A 17942-nucleotide genomic window follows, 5' to 3' on the forward strand; every position below is an offset into this window, starting at 1 on the left:
CACTCTCTCTCTCTCTCTCTTGCCCTCCCCCCCACCGGCTCCGCCCCCAAGGCCGCGCGGCTTGGAAGCCATGCGGGCCTCGGCTCCGTCTCTTTCCGGCTCTCTCCCCCCACACATACCGGCTCCGAGGCACCTCGCACTCTCTATCTCCCTACCCCCCGGCTCCGGCGGCGGCAACGACGTTCCAGAGCGTCCCCTGCGCACGCGCAGGAGAAGCTCTGTGACTTTCGGGGGGAATTTAAACATCCCCCCGATTTTTTCCCCAAAGGTTTCGCATTTTTGTGCACCCCTGGGGACTGCCCCAAGAGTGCACAAAAATCTCCCTGCCCCCCAAGTCGCCCCGGAGCGCGGATTTAGCGATCCGCACTCACGGGGCAACTTGGCTATTAGTATAAGGATAGTACTTAGAAGAGCTGTGATTGGCTGTGGATACGCATGGTGGGAGGACTTCAGTGCAATGAGAGTTTTTATTCTTCTACTTGCTTCTTCATTGGTGTAATATGCCAACAGCTGAGACAGGAAGTGGGCAGAGCAGCCCTACCAGCTAAATACCACTTCTTCTGAGTACACTTCTGATACTGCCCATTTCTGGCCCCTGCACCGGTCTAGCTCTGGTAGGTTTATATTGGTGCAGCCATCAGTATGGCACTATGTCATCACAGGAACTTAGAATTGTGTCCTTAATCTTGTAGAACAGTTAATTTAAAACTGTAAGGAAAGAGATGAAATAGCTTCTTTATTTACGGTTTGTAGTGAATTTATAATCATCTATAGACTATAGCCAGTTTGGTGTAGGGGTTAAGTGTGCAGACTCTAATCTGGGAGAACTGGGTTTGATTCCCCACTCCTTCACTTGCAGCTGCTGGATGACCTTGGGCAAGGAAAGAGCTCTCTCAGCCCTCCCTACCTCACAGGATGTCTGTTGTGGGGAGGGAAAGGGAAAGGAGTTTGTAAGCCGCGCTGAGACTCTGAGTGAAGGGCGGGGTATAAATCCAATCCATTCTTCTTCTTCTCCTCCTTCTTCTATCCGGGGGTATAAATCCAATCCATTCTTCTTCTCCTTCTTCTTCTATCTGGAAATGATTTTGCTTATAGGGAAATATTTCTTGGAATGGCTATACACAGTTCAAATTTGGTTGTGGTTGAGAAAATTAAGTTTCCAGATTGTCTGCAATGAATATATCTGTTTTATTTGTATAGTGTTGTGATTGATCATTAAAATGTTTCTGTCTAGGTAGCACTGGTGCAGTGGACAGAGAGTGTTGGCCTTACTTTGGTCAACAGGGATCTTACTTCAATGCAGCTGAAGACCCCCAGTGGTCAGATTCTGACATACTACATTCTGCAGATTTTCCCCTTCACATCTGAGAGCAAGCGGATGGGAATCATAGTGAGAGTATGTTTTGTTAATATTTTGCATCTTGGTCCTAATTTGCAGCTTGTGTGTTACAAAAGTGTGCTAATTTGTAGATGTGCAGGATCTTTCAAATACAAAAGTTGGCAAACTGTATTAATAATGCCAGTATGTCCTCATATACTGGGGGTTGGATCCTACCTTCTGTGAGCAGAAGGAGCTTAAAGAAATGGATCTTCCCCACTTTTCCCTTCTCCTACAGTCCCCTGGGTTCTCCCAAACTTTCTGCAGATGGGTGGAGACGCTCTTTTGAGATATACATTTGAGTGATGATTTAAAAACAATCTATGTAATAATATGGCTGAAATATTTGGGGGACAGTGAGTGCAGCACCCGCATGACAAAGATTGTGTTCTCTCCCCCCCCCACACACACACACAAACCTGTACACACCTTTACATGCTTGTATAGACAGGGCAGTGAAGTGGGGTGTGGTTGGTGCTCGTACATGCTTTCTCTATCCACACTCAACTCTTCTTTGTGTTCCGCGAATTAGTCATGAGTAAGAGAAATTTTAGTTGGGCAGAGAGGGAGGGCTGGAGAATGCAGAGCTCAACTACCGTTCCTTCTAAGGTCTCATTTTGCCATCTGCATACATGCTCGCATGTGCCTGTAAGTGAAGAAAGGAAGGGGAACAGGGTGCTCTTGGGCCTTATTGGGGTTTTTCTTATTGAGCTACTGTTATCTGTAGTGTGAGCGGACAATGTATGTGCTCACACATACCATAAAGACATAAAAATGAGTCCATGTGTATACACACTTTCTTTTTTGAATGCAGGATGAATCTACAGGTGAAATCACATTTTACATGAAAGGTGCAGATGTCGCCATGTCCTCTATCGTTCAGTATAACGACTGGCTAGAAGAGGAGGTAAGAAAGTTTAATGATAACTGTTTCTGCCATTTGACATAAAGAAATGATGTAAAACTGCACCATTTTTCACAGACAAAAGGCAAAAAACCATTCTCTTCCTTAAAACAGATTTTATTGGGCAAGATTTAAAAATGGAAAGCATGATCCGAAGTAGTAATGGATTGAAAAATGCAATTAAGTGCATCATTAATAGGTTTCAAGGAGTTGGCAATGTTTTCCAGATTTTACATAATAGTAAAAGAAAAGGAAAGTGATCTGTCTAATTGAATAACAGAGTGATTGACTTGGGGGGAGGGACTTCTTTTTTTAAAATATTTTATTAGTCAATAGTACAGTAAACAACAATGGGATTTGGTATAAATATGACCAACACAAAATTACATATAATAAAATACTGCAACATACTGAGAAGGAACAGCAAATTTAGAGGTGTCATTATTGAAGACATATTCTAAAAAAGGAGACCATTTCGTGCATAAAGTAGATTTTGAACATGAACTATTAGTAGAGGAAGCCACTGCATCAGAGAGTTTATCCATGATGTAAAAGTCCCAGATTTTTAAGCGCCAAGAGGAAAGAAGAAGTTTGTCGGTGGATTTCCAGCTACTCGCAATAACCACCTTAGCAGCTATTAGCAGAGTCGAAATGAGGTCTTGGCTGCATTTGGGTATATGAGGGGCATTCCATAAATCGAGTAATATTAGTTCAGGTCGCAGTGGTATCGAGTGCCCGGTTATATTTTTGATGGAAAAGATAACCTTGGACCAGAAATGCTGAATTTCTGTGCACCCCCACCAACAATGAAAAAAAGTGCCAGGTTCCCCGCAGGAGCGCCAACAAAGAGGGGAATTGGCTTTGGATATCTGATGGAGTCTCATGGGGGTGAGGTACCATCTGGTAAGGATCTTATAACTCTGCAACTGAATGTTCAAAGATTTGGATTGCAAAGATGGTGAGGACCAAATATCGACCCAGTCTGCTGGCAATAGTATGTTATCACAGTCTTTTGATGTGCTGGATATTATTGGGAGGGGGTGTAATACCACACTATTACCCAGAGTTTCGCAACCTTTGGGACTGGCTGGGGTGGGGGCACAGGAGTTGGAGCACATTATAGTTAACAAACATTTGTTCTCATAGTTCTCTGTATTCAAGTCATAGTCCATGATCCAAACAGTTTCTCTAGGCACACTCAAGCACACGGGATTTTTCTTACTTTAAACAGAAGATATAACTGAAAATTAATCTAATTTTAACGTTACGTGTCTTTGGTTTTTTAAGTAAGAGAAGATATGAATAAATATGTCTTCACAAACTGGACTAAATATGTTGTACTGCATTGTTGTTCTAGACACCAGCAATTGTCTTAATTTGACCTTACATATAGACAATATGGTAATGTGATGATCACACAATGCATGTTCATAATGGTATTGGCAATATAAATCAATACCTGCTTCAGGCAGTTTGATTTAATCAGGGACATGAATAAATTAAATTCCCTGAAGACCTAATAAAGTGTCATAAAAATTACTTTTGCGATAATGATGCACAATTAATTGTAAAATACTTGCTTAATTTATTTAGCATTATGAGGTCAAATCAATAAGTATTTTGCACTAGACAGACAGCATTCTTTTTTAAAGAATCATGAACATAGCTATTTTATATTACTTCCAATGCTGGTGTTTTAATTAACAAAATACGTTTACTGTCAGATCATATTTATGCCATACTAGTTGTTGGCTTGTTGCACATGTACATATCAGCCTTTAAAGCTGATTTCAAAATGCAAAAACAAAATTAAGATGAAACACATGGATAGTTAAGAGGCATGTGAAAAATACAACGAATCACAGGATTTTGTTTTCCTTAAAGTCAGAAGTTTAATTGTTCTGAGTGAGAGTGTACTGAAAATAGAACACCTTAATCCAATTATTGTAGTGTGTATCTTTTCCATGAACACTTTGTTCGAGACTGAGTTTAAATGTTTCACACATGCATGGCCCGCAAAAGAGAGAGAAGCTTCCCACAGAACCATGAAGAGCTCATGACTGGGGTTTAATCATGGCTCCCTAGCTTCTCCCAGTCCTGTGTTTTCATGTGTCCCTGACTGGGACGGAAGGGAGGGAGATGTTTTATAATATTGCTCTGTAATGGCAGTTGATCCCCCTGTTTGTGAAAGAGTGAGAAGGCTGATCATTTGCATCCAGGATTTCGTATAGTAACATTTATTTGCCTTTAAAAAAAAAAAAATTGGAGCTTTTCCAAAGTCTACCCCACCAACTGCTTCACTCCATTGGCTGTTGCTTTGGGGAATTTACAACATGGTAAAGACACATTACACACTTTGTCGTGCTAAACATTACCATGGCGAATAGCTGAGACAGGGCTCTTGCACATTAATTGCTCACTTGTGGTCTTAAAGGCATAGCTGTATTGTATGTATGAGACATAGCTGTATTATTGCTCTTTATTGTATTTCATCCTTTTAGTGTGGGAATATGGCAAGAGAAGGACTACGCACGCTGGTGGTTGCCAAAAAATCATTAACAGAAGAACAGTACCAAGATTTTGAGGTATGAAATTTAGAAAAAGAAAAACACCACATTGTACTGATTCAGCTTGCATCTAAGTAATGCAGAACACATGAAGAAAAGTACTGTTTAAGAAGCTGTTTCTGTGAATGTCACATATAACCTCTGTTTAATGTACACAATTGATAGGCTAGGTCTTCCATGCTTTCTTCAGACCTGGCTTGATTTTTTTCCAAGCTGTTTTGGAGAAGTCTCTGAAAAACCTTGGGATCCTTACAGGAATTATTCAGAAAGATCCCAAGCCCTAGGTCACCCACCCTTTCCCACTTATTATGCAGGAGAATAAAAATTGGGGGTGTGTGTTAATGATGGAAGCCTGATTTTTAGGGTCTCCGTCTTCATGGAGAAAAATGGAAACATCAAAACCACGCAGCTCCCAGGGTTCCTGTCAGCCATGATGCCTTCAGAATGTAGTTACTGCTGCCACAGTGTCTCCCCTACACCATTTTTTCTTGTTACAGGATTAAGGTTGGAAAAGCTGAGCCCATTACAAGCCAGATCCAAAACTTCAGTTGGATGTTGAGCTCAGTTCACAATTGGTTGCGATAGAAAAAGTGGCTTTGCGACCTCACCAGCCATTACGCTTCTCGCAAATCTAATATCTCACCTAACCTGTCTGGAATCAAAGGGTTGATTTGCATTCAGAGATGAGCGACAGCCAGCATAACTACTTTCTGGAAAACAGCTGAGTGACAGTGCAAGGAAGTGGTGGTCACATTTTCTAAGATTTCAGCCAAACATAAACACTGCTTATTATTAGAAATCTCTAGATAACATTATCCTACTCATTTCCACAATTTTGGTGATTATTTTGCTGGCATAGTGAGAATAGGGGAACAAGGCAGGAATTTGAGGGCAAAGGCTCAGGGCAAAGGCTATAGTCCCCAGTCTCCCTCTCCACATGTTCAGTCAAGACACAGAGGGGTCATGTGTAGAGGGCCACTGGTGTTCTTCTGTGTTCCTAAGGGAAATGGACAGATGAAAAGTGGTTGGTTCCTGAAAGTCTTTCCCACTCAGTTTTCAGGTGGCACCCTCTTCACCCATGCTGACGAAGCATCTCTAAAAGATGAGCCAGATGGGCATACGTGTAGAGATGTAACACATCATTGTATAAGATCTATTAGTCTTAAGGTGCCGTGGCATTCATCACTTTGTCTAGTGCAAACCAGCTCTGCTACTTCTTGGGAAACTGTTAAGGTAGTCTTTACCTCAGATGCTCTCGCTTCATTGTTATCAAGCTGTGGACATCCCAAGCAAGAAAAGCCTGAGAACTTATTTTTTACCCTGCCTTGCCAAGGCTCTACTGCCTGTTCCACTGATACAAGTGTTTTGCCCAGTCCTTTTCTAACCATTTATGGTTTAACACATAATTGTTAACAAGTACCGAAGTTGTCAAAATCTTTCCTCTCTATATAGCAGCCTGCAAAATAAGATTTCACTGTGTCTTTTTGTAAACAGAACAGATACAACCAAGCAAAATTAAGTATACATGACAGAGCCCTCAAGGTGGCTGCAGTTGTGGAGAGTTTAGAAAGAGAAATGGAATTGCTCTGCCTCACTGGAGTTGAAGATCAACTACAGGCTGACGTGAGGCCAACTCTGGAGATGCTGCGAAATGCTGGAATAAAGGTACTTATTCAGTTATAGACTGTTAACGCCTTTTAGTTTATTTTCTTTACATGGTGGATTCATTTCCATAGATAACTGAGGATCCAGTAGTAATGAATTTGATTAATTTAAAAGAAAATAAAAGCAGGAGCTTGGTTCAGCTCTGTCACAGCTGTGTTGTCATTTTGGGAGACATTGGAATGTAACAGCAATAGTCAGCTTTCCCCCCCCCCCATTTAAATACATACAAACTGTATGTCAGTGTTGTTTTACCTGTTCCACATATGGAGCCCCAAAATGTTCTTTCCCCTGTGAAAACATTCCACATACAGCCTAATTTGCTTGTAAAATGGTCATCACATGAAAACATCTCCCAAAGCTTAGATGGGAACTCCAAGAGACTCTGGTTAGGCAGATAGTAATGTTTAGGCACAGTTCAAAGCTTGAGAGTTTCAAACCTTTACTTTAGTGCTCATCTCAGGCGTGAATTCACTGGAAGTCCTTAGGAAAGCTACTACTGAATCCATACAAGCACTATATGGATAATAAAATTGACTTCCATACCTGGATGCTATGTGGGTCAGCAAGGCGCTTCAACTGCACTATATAAATTCAGAGTATTATGATAATATTAAAGATGCACAAGAGAATATTAGACAATAAAGCTGTGTGAGCATAACAATCTGTAAGGAAACCATGATGATATATTCTACTCCTACTATCACTTTCTTGTTAAGGAATACCATTAAAAGCTTTCATTTGAATGGGATCTAAAAATTTCTGGCAACCTATTCTTAAGTGGCAGCTAAGCAAGAAGAATGCTGAGTTTAGAACCTGCTCAGGCAGGGGGCTGTGGCTCAGTGGAAGAGCCTCTGCTTGGTATGTAGAAAGTCCTAGGTTCAATCCCTGGCACTTCCAGGTAAAAGGATCAGAAAGTAGGTGATGTGAAAGACCTCTGCTGGAGACCCCGGAGAGCTGCTGCCAGTGTGACTAGATGATGCTGACCTTGATGGATTGGTAGTGTTATTCGATATAAGGCAACTTTATGTGTGGCCATGTGTGCTCCTTTGTTTTGGTACTGTTCTAGAGCAAAATCTCAGTCTTAAACTTCTTGCAGGCGGATGAGAAGAGGACAAGCCTAGCCTCTAGCATTGCCATTTCTGTTCTCATTGGCTAGGCTCAGTGTTCCCTCTAGGCAAAGGAGATGGCTAGCATGGGAGTAATCCAGATATTCTGTCTAGATGAAATGGTGGCCTTTCTCATGTCCAACTAAGCTATCCGTTTTTGCTTGCACAGAGCTCAGGAGCTGCACCTTGCACTCTCTCCCAAGCAAAATTGGCAGCCTGAGCCTTTTGATTTTTGTTTCAAGACAGAAGAACAACTCATTATGACTGAATAGGGGATGAAGATAGTCATAGGGTTTGTTTTTTCAAAAAATGGGAATGAACTAGGCAAAGTAGTCATCAACTGAACAAACTCTAAAATTATCTTATAGATATGGATGCTAACAGGTGATAAATTGGAGACTGCCACTTGTATTGCAAAAAGTTCTCACTTGGTATCCAGAACACAAGATATTCATGTTTTCAGACCTGTAAGTATAGCTACAAAAAGTTGGGAGGGTTGGATTTTTGGTATTAGTATTGCTGATGCTGCAAAACAGCGATCATTTGTTTAATGTCCATTTGATAGGTATACTAAAAGAGTTTGATGTCATTGTGGTGAAACATAGTCACTGATCTAGAACATGGTTCTCTGAAGGAAAGAAAAGCTCAACATGTAGAACAGAGGATGGCAAAAGAAATGAAGAAGTTGTGGGGAAATGCAGCTGGTTTGGCCTGCCGTTCTCTGTCTAGGTGACCCAGCAATGAGAAAGGGGAAGTTGTTGCAGGGCAGAGGAAGAATGTGCGGCTGATAAGGCAGCTCTCTGTCCCAAATAACATAAATTCCCCAGCGGCCTGGAAAAAACAGGAATTCAGTTATGGCCAAATGTACTTGTTTGTCCATATAAATATACTCAGCAGTTTCGCTTTCAGCTTTTGAATCTTTCCTTTTTAATTAAGGTAACCAGTCGTGGAGAGGCTCACTTGGAACTGAATGCGTTCAGAAGAAAACATGACTGTGCTTTGGTCATATCTGGAGACTCTCTGGAGGTAAGGGCCTGCCCTTTGTCAGTTTTCAGTGCAGTTAATTTTTATTATTATTACTTGAAAATAGACTTGCTCCTGTAACAACCCAGAGGGGACTTCAGCGACATCTCTGACTGAAAACATTCTGCCGCTTGTCTTAGACTGTGGAGCATCTGATACTATACGTTTAACCAGATCGAGGAGCCAGGGCCACAGTGCGCCATAACGTCTGTCCTAAAGACACCAGTTTACTTTTCTCATACTAAAAATAAGAGGAAGTTTCTTGGAACGGTTGCAATGTTCCAACAGTTTTATAGTTTCTAAGGTCCGCCAACAGAAAGAGAACACCCTTTTGAGGATTGCAGCCTGCTGCACAGTTCTTCTGATAATACAAATCCTTGCTGGACAGCTACCAGTTGCAGTGTAAAGCAATGCTCATATATTGCGTGGGAACCCCTAAAGCAGCTTGGTAGTAGGGAGGTTTGAGAATTATTCTCTAAGGCTCAACTGCATTTGGTCTGTGGGGAAAATGTAACAGAGTACTGACCAGATGCTAGGATCTATATGTCCCCCCACCCTGCGAAGCTGGGTCAAAGATTACTGCTTGGGGACTGGCATTCAGAACAGCCTTTCTGGACAAAATGCACCAGACCTTCCAATTCTGGAGGAATGAGAGTTGTGGTTAGGGGCTACAAGTCACCACAGCTTGTTACCTAATATCATTTTTTTCCTTCCCTGAAATTGTAGGGGTAGGGATGCATAAACCTGTAGTGCTTTCTACTAAGCATGTTCAGTAAGAAGATTGCATTAAGGCTTACTGATAGATCCTGCTTTAGGGTTTTGAATTAATTCAGAATGTGAACATGTTCTCGTTTTCACACCCATTAATTGCATAAGTGGCAGAATGAAAGGGCAGAAGCTGGGAGTAAACTTATTTAAAAGAGTGTTGCATCCCAAATGACTCTGTTGAGGAATAAATAACCCGCATCATGTACTGGCTATGACCAGTGTTCCCTCTAAGCTGAGTTAGTGTGAGCTAGCTCACAGTTTTTTAGCCTCCGGCTCACACATTTTTGTCTCAGCTCAGGAAGGAGGGCTCCAGAGCAAACTAATTTATGCAGTGGCCAAATCACTTGCTCACAACTTTAATGCCAGTAGCTCACAAAGCAGAATTTTTGCTCACGAGACTCCACAGCTTAGAGGGAACATTGGCTATGACCTGTCAATGCTGTTTTTGTGACACTCACATATTTGTAAAATCTTCTAGCCATGACCTCTCAAGGATTTTTTCCTTACTGCAAGTCAATTTTTATTCAGATCAGCCCCTCTGAGCCACATGCTTTTGCAATGTACACAAGGGTGAGCAGGGTTATATACAATGTCCAGGCGTTATAGAAGAGACATGTGCATTTCTGATGGAGATGGAGTTGCTGCTTTCACCATAGTATCATAAACTGTTCCGTAAGAAACAAACCACTAGTCAAGCTTCACGGTAACTTCTCCCTCTCCAGCAGCAGTAGCTCCTGCAACAGAACCAGCTCTCTTCTACATGTTACCAATTCTGGTAACAGTCCATGACAAATAGTAACTCTAGATTTGTGGGCATAGTACACACAGTGATACTACTTTCAGCTAAGTGTTTGTCCCCATGTTGGACAAGCCAGAAATACTGCTGGAGTAATGGAATGCCAAGCAAATTGAATTTTTCTTTGTCTAGGTCTGTTTGAAGTACTATGAACATGAATTTGTAGAACTGGCATGTCAGTGTCCAGCTGTAGTATGCTGCCGATGTTCACCCACTCAAAAAGCCCACATTGTAAAACTATTACAGCACCACACTGGAAAACGTACGTGTGCAATAGGTAAGTATCAGCTCTAGTTTCACTCTTATTGGCACATTGATATTTAAAATACTAAAAAATAAATTTAATTGAAGTTAGAATGGCATGACAAGATGTATTTGTAATATGCTTTTAATAATGACTTAGATCTTAGGTGCCCTGTCTGCTTGTAATAGGCACTTCCACTCGAAGGGGGAGGGGTTAAGCTTTTACCCTCTCCCTTCACTGCTACCCACCACTTTAACTGTCCTGGTGTTCCTGAAGACACAATTTTAGGGGGGAACAGAAGACTGCAAGCAGACAGGAAGAGGTTGGGAAAGCCACTATCGATAAGCAAAGCTCCTCTTGCACTGTAAAGGATCCAAGCTAAATTTGGTGTAGTGGTTAAGTGTGCAGATTCTAATCTGGGAGAACCAGGTTTGATTCCCCACTCCTTCACATGCAGTTGCTAGGTGACCTTGGGTCAGCCACAATTCTCTCAGAGTTGTTCTCTCAAGGGCAGTTCTCTCAGCGCTCTCTCAGCCCCACCTACCTCACAGGGTGTCTGTTGTGGGGAGAGGAAGGTAAGGAGATTGTAAACCGCTCTGAGACTCCCAAGTGAAGGGTGGCCAATCTCCTCCTCCTCCTCCTCCTCCGCCGCCACCTCCTCCTCCTCTTCTTCTTCTTCTTCTTCTTCTTCTTCTTCTTCTTCTTCTTCTTCTTCTTCTTCTTGGTGTTAAAATTAAAACAGCTTTTTAAACTTTCTTTTCCCCAAAAAACGTCTACAAAAACAAATGGAAATGTAACAATTATACCTCACAGAGGAATCACTGGACAGCATGTGATGTTGTCCAGTACAGTTCTGCATTCTGGCATAATAAATTCCCTGTGCCACATGGGCAGAAGCAAGCAACCATTTTTCCTGAGTTATGTTTGTAATGATTCCTTTCTTTTGGATCTGCTGTTTCTTCCAAAATTGTAGAAGCATTGCCTTTGTAGTGTTTAATAAGTGGATCACCAGTTCTTTGTTTCATTGTAAATTCTTTAAAGTATCCTTTAAATATAGGAGACCAGAAACTAAAGAGAGAAGTATATAAAATTTATCTGAATTAATTCAAAAACTTAGACAACAAATCTACTTTTAACCTTAAAGTTAATTCCAGTTACTCATAAAAATAATTCAAAGTAACACAAAATTCTATTAATAAATGTTTAAAAGCTTACCAGAACAGTCTCAAATATGCTTTCACACATTTTCAGGTGATGGGGGAAATGATGTCAGTATGATCCAGGCAGCAGACTGTGGAATTGGAATTGAAGGGAAGGTATGACATTTGAAGACTGAATTGAATGTGAACTTAACAGTAATGTATTAGAATCCCTCTGTTGAAACGGTAAGGACTGATTGTGTGTATGTCTCAGTCATTGGAGTATTGTGATAAAAATAGCAAAAGTGTGTGTTATGTTTTTAAAAATCACTATTCTAAAGTTCAAACTTGGAGATGTCCATTGTTCATATGTTAATTGACTGTACAAGGTGGTCATAGCCAAGTGTATCTCCTCTATGCAGATCAAAAAATCTGCAAGGAGGGGGGCACACCGGAACTAAAGTAGGGTTTTTCATAAGTAGTTCTAAAATGGGGGCTAATCCCCCCTCACACCCAACATCTGTGCATGCACAGGTATCACAGAACAAAAACCTTTGAGGGGCATTTTGGGTGGCTGACAACAGAAAGAGGTGGGGGGACCAGGAAAGGGGCAGAGAAGGAGTAAAAGGCAAGATTGCAGGGCAGTGAGAGGTGAAGGAGCGGAGGGGGCTGGCCAGTGGGAGGTAGGAAGCAGGACCCAGAAAGAGAGCTGGAGATGGCAGGACAGGTGTGGTGAAGCTTCGGTGGCCAAGAGGGCGGGTAGGAAGAATAAGGGGAGAAAAGAAGTTTCCCTCCTGCTCAGTTTTTTGTTTGTTTTTTCTTGTATTGGTATAGTTTTCATAGTTGAACGTGTGGCTTTGTTTTCCATCCAGGAGGGAAAGCAAGCTTCCTTGGCAGCTGACTTTTCCATCACACAGTTCAAACACATTGGCAGGCTACTGATGGTACACGGTCGCAATAGTTACAAAAGATCGGCAGCACTTGGTCAGTTTGTCATGCACAGAGGCCTTATTATTTCAACTATGCAGGTATTTAATTCCTGTTACTTGGATGGAAAATAGTTTCTGGAAAATTTTGTTCTAATAATTCAAATAATTTCCAGATGCAGAAGATGAACTTCTGTAACAATTCTGATGATGTAATTAATTATGTTCTTTCTCCAGGCTGTGTTTTCTTCAGTCTTCTATTTTGCGTCTGTTCCTTTATACCAGGGGTTCCTAATGGTAGGGTAAGTAGGCGCTACAGTTCTTGAAAAAAATATTGCAACGTTATTTATTTTTTTAAGACAGTCATTATGACTGAAGTCCATTTATCCCTCAGATAGAGTTACCGAGCTGAATAGCAGCATTCCTTTGCTGTCCCCCAGCAGTTTTTCCCCTTTGGCCTCGTGGGCAATACTAATGTTACACGAAATTCACATGGGACAAAATTTACTCCCTGAAAGTCATGTTTGTGTATTAACGCCCATGAGCCTTTGGTTTGTTTATCACATGGGATGAAAACATGCATAAAGTTCACTGCACCAACAGGTGGCAGAAAGCCCTGACTGCCTTTGCCTTCCCTGCTGGCAGTCAAGGTCTCCTAGGTATCCAGGGGGCAGAACAATTGCAGATGCCCAGGATCAAATCGTATTTAATTGTCAAAAAAGAAGAAAAAACTGCCCAGAATTGTACCTTGCACAAAAGTCACGATTTTACTGGAGGAGGGAGAGAGTTTATAGTGTGAAGGTATGAATTAAAATAACAACTTTCCCCCCTAAGGTATGCAACCATATACACTATGTTTCCAGTCTTCTCCTTAGTGCTGGATCAAGATGTTAAACCAGAAATGGCATTGCTGTACCCTGAACTTTACAAAGACCTTACTAAGGTAAAAGCATTTGAAATGGATATGGATATAATTCTGTACATGCAGTATTGTTTTTCTCTGTATGGAGCCCAGAAGGGTACGGGCAGAGCAGATGCCTTGAAGATCATAATGCTTGAAACTTGCTGCTATTTCCGCAGAAAACTGTTGTTGTTGTTCACCTTCCCTTTCAGAGAAATTAGTTCACTAGATTAAAGGTACAGCTGTGCCTAGTGTGCCTGCTAAAATATCTGTTCTCAGTGTACACAGGGCTCTCCGAATTACATGCCTTCACTTTTATTGAACCAACCTCAAAATTTGCTTAAAATTCCAACCTTTTACACTTAGCAAAATTTGCCACAGTTCAGAACTCTGTAAGATTTCAGCTGCGCCTACAACAGCTGTCATTCTGTGTGGGGAAATGTGCCACAGTGGGAAGTCATGGCACGTGGATACAATCCAGCATACAGTCCAATGTGTTGATTTAAAAGGAAGAGTGAAATATGTGGATGTAGATTAGATTATGGCTACTGTCAGTAATCAGAAAGCAAAAGCTCCCTGCTAAAAATGACTAGAGGTAATTTTCCCCCCAGATGCAATTGTTGTTACTTTAAAACCTGACTAATAATGATGCCATTCATTAACTTCTAAATTCGAAACTCCCCACACACACACACACTACATTTAAAGTAAATGTTTTAGGGTTCAGTGGCAGTGCTATTTTCTAACAACCAAAAATGGCTCCAGACTTGTAACTGTTCTCCCCTCATTGTAATTCTTCTCTCAATAAAATCCAACGGCACTGGGCCTTAAAATATGGCTCTAGCAAATAGATCTGTGAGAGCACAGATTTTTATTGTGTCTCCCTGAGTTTTGAAGCCATTGTATGGGTTGGATCCTGCCAGCTTTTCAACGGGTGCAAAGTCCAGCAGGACCTCTTTTTTACCCTTAAGAAAGCTTCACTGAGGACTATGGGAACTTCATGGACAAAAAGCCATGTAGGATGGAGCTGGGGGGGGGGTGGATCGGGCAAGAATGTCCCTCCTCACACCATCGGAAATGTCTTGCTTACTGAATGTATAAAATAAAATATTTTGCTTTTCCATGTGTTGCTCTTTATTTAAATAAGAGATATGTATCTGTTATTAAAGTTATTAAATTGTGTTAATATAAAAATCACTTCTTAAGCAGCATGCTAACTTGCTTGTCTTTGTTGTTTCCTCTAGGGAAGATCTTTGTCATTTAAGACATTCCTCATCTGGGTTTTAATCAGTATTTATCAAGGTAGGAGATCTCTCTGATTTTTCAGACTTAAATAATTTCTGACCACTAAGCATACTGTTTCAGCTTCAAAATTAAATTTATTGAAATTATTTATTTTAAATTCCCAAAACTTAAAATTTCATGCATTTTGTGTTTCTTTTTGTGTTTTATAAATTTAACATTCAAGCTATGTTGGACTTCCCCCCCCTCCAGTGCATCATGGATTGATTTTTGTTTTGTGCTGAAAATTAATACTTACATACCTATATACGATTTCCCAAGTGTGCCCCCTATTTGCGGAGACCTAAAACTGTGGATTGGGGCCACGCTTACCCAAAACAGGTTTTTCTGCAAACTCGGGTGACCTCCCACGTTTGCAGAAAAATCTGAAATATTTTTTTATAAATGGAGATTAATTCCCCCAGCAGTAAAATAGCATTCTCTGTGCAAGCTCAAAGAATGCACCTGCCTCTGCCAGTCGACTGAAGAGCCCTGGAGCAGTTCGAGAGCCGTGCTGGGGCCCGCAAGAAAGTAGAGGGGAGGGAATTCCCCACCACGAATCTCAGAGGCCAACTTCAGGCAATGTTACTCCTAGCATTGCCGCTCCTGCCCCTGAGCCCAGCACAGCTCTTTTCTGTGTGGCCGGAGACACAGAAAGAGACTGGCCTTTGTAATGGGGAATGAGGGGGAGACAGCCAGGCAGACCACTGACGATGGGTTGGGTGGCTGGGGGTAAGAGTAGCAAAGGTGGGGGTAGAGCAGCAAGGATGGAGATGCAATGGAGGAGAAGGGGGGAAAGGAAATGCAAGGGGATGTGGCGCCAAGGATGGGGAGTTATTTGATTAGGCAGAGCAGTGAGGGTAGGGTGTGATGGGCAAGTGAAGGCAGCAATGAGGGTAGGTGGGTGGATGGGTAGGCAAAGCAGCAAGGATGGATATGGGATGGGGGAGAGGAGAAGAAGGAAAGGCAGAGGGGATGGGATGATTCCTCCCCACAAGTTCCTTGCGGGTTTCTACTTATAAAGCATATTAGCTTTTCTTTATAGAATTATAGAAGTACGCTTTAAAAACTCTGAATTATAACATTAGTTAAAAGCATTATTCACACTTTTTTTAGGATTGTTACAGAGCAAATCAGAGTGCGTCAAAAATCTAATTAACAATTGCACCTGGAAGAAATGCAAGCTGCTGAAATGTATTTAATTGTTGACCAGCTGACTTTAGCAGCAACCTTTACAGCAAGGACATTTAGACCAGCGGGGAAATTCTCAATGTACCAGTAGCCTGGGGGGTGCAACCGCTACCCTGACCACAGGGTGGCCCAGCATGGGGTGGGAAGGCGCCACTGGCCCTACAAGTTGGTGGCCTTTCCCTTGCATCAGGAGAGCAGGAGTTGCTGCTGCTGCCAATACCGGTGCCAGCGCCCACCTCCCTGTAGCCAACACCGTACACAAAGTACTCTGGAGCCACTGCTGCTGTGACATGTGTAGGACCAACCACAGAGTGGTAACACCCACCTCACAAGAGCCGGTGGACCCTGTTTGCATAAGATGTGGGGGAGCTGCAGCCCTCGCCACAACCAAAAGGGAAAGGGTGCTTGGAAAGTGGGCGGGAACCACAGTGAACCTGTTCCTTCCTTCCCTTCTCCCTCTATCAGGGCCATTCTTTTTTCTCCTTCCCTCTCCCTTCCCAGGGGAAGCGGGGCCATTTTTGCTTCCCAGCCCACCATTGCTTTTCAACATCCAGCAGTGTTATTTTCAAGAAATGAATTATTAAAAGCTGCTCTCAGAATAAGAGAACATTTCTAGAAGGCACAGTTCTAAGGAAGTATTTTATGGAACACGGTTGTACAATGAATCTATGATGTTTTATATGCCCTTCTCAGGTGGCATTTTGATGTATGGAGCTCTCCTGCTTTTTGAATCTGAGTTTGTCCATGTTGTTGCCATTTCCTTCACTGCTCTTATCCTGACTGAGCTCTTGATGGTTGCACTTACTATACGAACATGGCACTGGTTAATGGTGGTGGCTGAATTCTTCAGTCTTGGCTGCTATGTGGCCTCTCTTGCATTTCTGAATGAATATTTTGGTGAGTAGCAATCACTGGTGTAACTTGTACTTTGCTCACAGCCTCCACTGTATTGTTATGAGTCATCGTATCATGAAGTTATTCATCGTTAACAAAAATGGTCAGGGCAGTATTAAATTTTGTCTAGGCTGTATTCCGCTGTATACTTTTAGCTGAGGTATTGAGTGATTACTGTGTGTTACGCAGAACAGCTTGTTACAATGAAATGACCTTTTTTTGCACATAAGCATCAAACCTTATTCCAAGGGCTTACATGCATCCTTTAGGATACAACTCCTACACGAAGTATCCAAATTCAAAACCATGTGGGGCACACAGGGCTAATCATGTGCTTCTCTATAACACGACCTGACTTAAGTTCGCTTTTTAGTTTTAATGTTTCACTTTTAGAATATGTTTCAGAATTTGGGGGGGGGGTTTGCATATTAACTCTCTAGGAGAGTAGTATTCAAATACTAACTCATTTCAAACCTTTCAGAGCTTTCTAACACATTCCTTTTAGTATATTGCATCTCTTCCTTTTCCCTTGTTTTTTCTATAAATCTGTCCTTTCTTCTTCTGTCGGAGCAGGTATAGGCAGAGTGTCTTTTGGAGCTTTCTTAGGTAGGTATAATTGCTGTTCCCTAAATAAGGTGCATCACAGAGCACCAACACAAAATAATTATTATTCTGGCACTGGTAGAAAAAACCAAAGAGCCCATTTTATACTCCACTGATTATAAATACCTGGTTTGTCAACTGCATTAAATATTTTTAATTAGAAAGATTAATGTTTTCAATTTTTTAAGTTTACATATTTCATATTCTCAAAAAAGTGTGCTTTCTGAGAATCCTGGTCAGCTACAACTGAAGATCTGCCATTGATTAAAAGGGGGCGGGGGGGGAGAGATGTCATTCACTGTTAGAAAGAGAGGCTATATAAGAAACATACTACATATTTGGGGGTGGTATTATAAATTAGGATGAAAATATCTTAAATACGGAGATCCTGTCAATGTTGGGCAAATTGAGGCTGGAAAGATATATTTAAATTGAGAGTTCAACTGAACGTTATATTTTTTTGCTGCTGAAGCCCTACAAACGTCAGCTTTGGATGCAGACTGATGAAAAGGCACCTCTGTAGCGTCTTGATTATACAGCTTGGCAGAGGATGGAG

At 41.6% G+C, this 17942-nt stretch overlaps 1 protein-coding gene across 1 annotated transcript in view; it reads left to right on the forward strand.

The window, feature by feature from the left end:
- ATP9B (ATPase, class II, type 9B) overlaps positions 1 to 17942 on the forward strand; it is a 247304-nt gene that overhangs the window by 225467 nt on the left and 3895 nt on the right. The window contains exons 16-29 of the mRNA XM_015412490.1: positions 1235 to 1396; positions 2193 to 2285; positions 4784 to 4867; positions 6344 to 6514; positions 7989 to 8087; positions 8557 to 8646; positions 10340 to 10484; positions 11703 to 11767; positions 12463 to 12618; positions 12754 to 12818; positions 13351 to 13459; positions 14662 to 14719; positions 16583 to 16786; positions 17357 to 17389. Coding sequence (XP_015267976.1) covers positions 1235 to 1396; positions 2193 to 2285; positions 4784 to 4867; positions 6344 to 6514; positions 7989 to 8087; positions 8557 to 8646; positions 10340 to 10484; positions 11703 to 11767; positions 12463 to 12618; positions 12754 to 12818; positions 13351 to 13459; positions 14662 to 14719; positions 16583 to 16786; positions 17357 to 17389 — 1534 coding nt within the window. The remainder of the gene's footprint in view (positions 1 to 1234; positions 1397 to 2192; positions 2286 to 4783; positions 4868 to 6343; positions 6515 to 7988; positions 8088 to 8556; positions 8647 to 10339; positions 10485 to 11702; positions 11768 to 12462; positions 12619 to 12753; positions 12819 to 13350; positions 13460 to 14661; positions 14720 to 16582; positions 16787 to 17356; positions 17390 to 17942) is intronic.

This window comes from Gekko japonicus, unplaced genomic scaffold (assembly GCF_001447785.1).
Source record: "Gekko japonicus isolate JY-2015 unplaced genomic scaffold, Gekko_japonicus_V1.1 scaffold54, whole genome shotgun sequence".
NCBI lineage: Eukaryota > Metazoa > Chordata > Lepidosauria > Squamata > Gekkonidae > Gekko > Gekko japonicus.